This window comes from Octopus bimaculoides, chromosome 16 (genome assembly GCF_001194135.2).
Source record: "Octopus bimaculoides isolate UCB-OBI-ISO-001 chromosome 16, ASM119413v2, whole genome shotgun sequence".
Taxonomy (NCBI): domain Eukaryota; kingdom Metazoa; phylum Mollusca; class Cephalopoda; order Octopoda; family Octopodidae; genus Octopus; species Octopus bimaculoides.
Window position 1 is genome coordinate 37,952,406 of NC_068996.1, and position 3,535 is coordinate 37,955,940.

Genomic DNA, 3,535 nt, shown 5'->3' on the forward strand with positions numbered 1-3,535 from the left:
TATATATATATATATATATATATATTGAGTGTGTGTGTGTGTCTGTTACATATGTTTCTTTTTTTACTGGTTTCACCCAAAGGCTCGGGCCATGCTGAAGCACTGACTTTCAGTGTGTTTGGGTCTCCTTTCTGTATCATTTTTGATACTCTTCTTTGTACCTCCTGCTGTGATGGGGTTTCAGATAGTAATTTGATATTTGTCCAAATGCTGTTTGAAGGTCTCTACATTTACACCTCACAAATCTCTGAGGTTGTTTGTCAGGATGTTGAATATGTGTGGTCCTTTGAAACCCAAGCTGTTGCAGTACTGGGTATTTTTTTTTGAGATGGAGAAAACAAGATCTTTGGTGTTATGCAGTGCCATCCAGTTTGGTGGTTTGTATAGCTTTTAATTCCAAAGTTCGGAACTAGAGATTCCTGGATCTTCCATATGTATATTTCTGCATGTCTTTCTCACTTCTCGGGAGTAGAGTTTCAGCTCTTTTAGCCTCTCCCAGTAGTTCCTCAAGTTCCACCCCAGTTTGATGATTCGTGGCAATCACAGCTGGGAACATTAATCCTGATGACTGAGAACAAAAGTTCTCCATAGGAATAACAAGATATCCTTATTTCTGGTTCTGAATAATCTGAGTCCATTCAGCTACTCACCTGCAGAGTGTTGCCATCTTGATAATGTGCACATGGAATGCTGCATCATTACTCATGTAGATTCCCAGATCATACACTGATTCTAATTCTCGGATAGCACTGCCCCATTGATCCTATATATTTCAGTTGTAGTTTGTTTGTGGGCTGATTGTGGAGTGCTTAAAATTTCTCCGCATTGAATTGCATGTTATTTTTGTCAGTCTATTTGTATATTGCATGCAAGTTGTTTTGTCGTTTTAGTATGTTATCAAAATCCTTGACCACTTGTGATATTATTGTATCATCAGTGTACTTGGCAAGAGTGTCAAGTGAGGGCATGTCTGAGAGATCCACCACAAACAGTAGTGGACTACTGCAGATTGATGTCTCCCCAGAAAATTGCATCATTGGCTACAACTGTCTGACTTTTGTCCTTTAAAATGTCATGCAGCCACTTTTCCAGTTTTCCTGTGATACCAAGATCATGTAGTTTATGACATATTATCCCATGATCAACTTTGTCAAAGGTTTTGGCAAAGTTGAGATATATCACATCTACATTCCCTGAGTAGAAACCCTGTTATGTGTTTGAGAGCAAGTTATTCTCTTCCATGAACATGATTAGTCTCCTGCTGACAACATGTTCCATGACCTTGCTAACATGTCAAGTCAGAGAGATAGGCCTGTAATTTTTAGCATTTAATGTTGATGCAGTTGTGAGAAGGAGGATGAGAGAGAGAGATGATGTGAGGTTGGATAGAATGCCAGGATGTTTGGGGAGAGAGAGAGGTAGGAAGAGTGAGAGATGTAGAGTGGTGAAGGAGAGATAATTTGTTGGCTCACTGGTTTAATTAATGTAAAATGTGGGTGGAGAGAACAGTGTAAGGATGAGGTGTGGATATCAAGAGAAATGTTTTCAGGAAGTAAGAAAGATTAGCTGTTTCAATGAAAAGCTACATTTAGAGAGATTATCAGTGGTGGGGATATTTTGAAGAGGAAATTAGATGAAGGTCCAAGTTGTGCATATTTATACTCACACACAGTACTTTTAGAATTTAGTTTCATTAATTTGCATGGGTCTTCTAAAGGACTACATATCACCAATCATTTTGGTCCTTTGTCATTTCTTCTATAAAGTTCAAGGTCCTGGGATCAGCCTTCACCACTTTGTTCCATCTCTTTCTGGGTCTACCTCCTCTACAAATTCTATGAATACTGTGATTGACACTTCTTTATACAGCTGTTCTCATCCATATACATCACATAGTTGCAAAGCAAACTTCTTTACACAATTATACTGATATATTATATATATATATATATATATATAGAGAGAGAGAGAGAGAGAGAGAGATATCACATGATCATATGACCAACCAGACTATCAGGTGTTGTTCACATTGCTGGTTACAATGTGCTTTGCATCGTTTTAGTTTTTGAATCACACCACCCCACTGGCTAGAAGCAGTGATTGAAAGGGGAACTGAAGTAAATGGGAAATGAAGTGTTTTGTGCAAGAACACAACATGCCACCTGATCTGGGAAGCAAATCCACAATCTAGTGACTGAGTGCAACAGCCTTACCACTAGACCACACGTTTTCACTGATATATATTATTATATTTATATATTTCATTATATTATTTTGTATTATACCACCAACACATATATGTATGTATCTATCTGTCTGTATACATACATACATATATATATATATGCGTGTGTGTGTGTATGTTTTTTTTTTTTAAATACGTCTTAATTGCTGTATATCTCTGGTCAGATATCATCAAAAACTTGGAACAGTGATGCTGAATATTTTCAATTTCAAGTAATCAAGGAATAACACTGATACATTCACAAAATTTGTTGATGTTTGCATAAATGTGAGAAATCATCCAGTTTCTTTAACAATTTTATTATTTATCTGAAAGGGACACAGTTGTCTCAAAGAAAAGTAACAAATTGTAGGAAAATAGTTGATTTAGTATTCATAAAAAGAACTGATGCTGAAAGCAGATTTTTTTTTTTTACCACTTATGATATATAATTGCTGATCATCCATCAAAAATATTTGATTTTCTTAATACTGTTTCATTTTTCTATTTTTCCAGCAAACCTTCAAAAGTAGCGATGAATTTGGTCAACCAATAGAAAACAATTTACCTAATGCAGTCACTGATGATGATTCCATGAAAACCCATGATGACAATATTGTGGCAACATTGCCTGCTGTATCATCAGAGCCTTCTGTAGAACCAAAGAAAGAAGAGGTGGAGGGAGAGAAAGGAAGAGTAATGGAAAAGGGGGAAGAGCATGAGGAGGAGAAACCAGAGGAGGGAGCTGAGATGAAAAAGCCAGCAGATGATGGAGAACAAGACATTAAGAAAGAAGAGATAAAAGATGAAAATGTTGAAGATAACACTGAAATGGATATACTCCTGTAGAAATAAGAGAGAGGGTAGTTGTTTGGCACAGGTACCAGGAGCTGGAACGGTACTTGTTTCTGACATGCCTCCTTTCCTTTACACAGTAATAAAAAAAAAAGATGAAGGCCCAGTGTACAACAAACAAAGATGTACAAAAGAAGGAACTGATCAACAAAATGAAACTATTAAAATTGTTATAAAATTAACTTAATATTTCTCTTCCTGCTATCCACATCTCAGTTTGCCTCACATATATATTTCCACTATCACTACAAACCCCGAAAAATATTAATAAAAAATCTTAATTCATTTTGTACTTATTATTGTACAATTTGATTTGTAGATCTTGGATGAGACGGAAGTAATATAACAATTAGCAAATTGATTAACAAGAAGAAAAAATATTTTAAAAAATCTGATTTGGTGGCCATAAGTTAATTTTAGTATATAATTGGATTTTCATATATATATATATATATA

The 3,535-nt window shown here is 35.5% G+C and overlaps 1 protein-coding gene across 5 annotated transcripts in view; it reads left to right on the forward strand.

Annotated features, from left to right (window-relative positions):
- LOC106881394 (F-BAR and double SH3 domains protein 2) overlaps nucleotides 1-3,527 on the forward strand; it is a 286,511-nt gene extending 282,984 nt beyond the window's left edge. For 4 of the 5 annotated variants that reach the window (XM_052973713.1, XM_052973712.1, XM_052973715.1 and 1 more), the window contains one exon: nucleotides 2,741-3,527. In XM_052973713.1, the coding sequence (XP_052829673.1) occupies nucleotides 2,741-3,073 (333 nt within the window). In that variant the 3' untranslated portion in view covers nucleotides 3,074-3,527. The remainder of the gene's footprint in view (nucleotides 1-2,740) is intronic. The other variant, XM_052973716.1, reaches the window with a different exon arrangement.
- The last annotated feature ends 8 nt before the right edge of the window (nucleotides 3,528-3,535 follow it).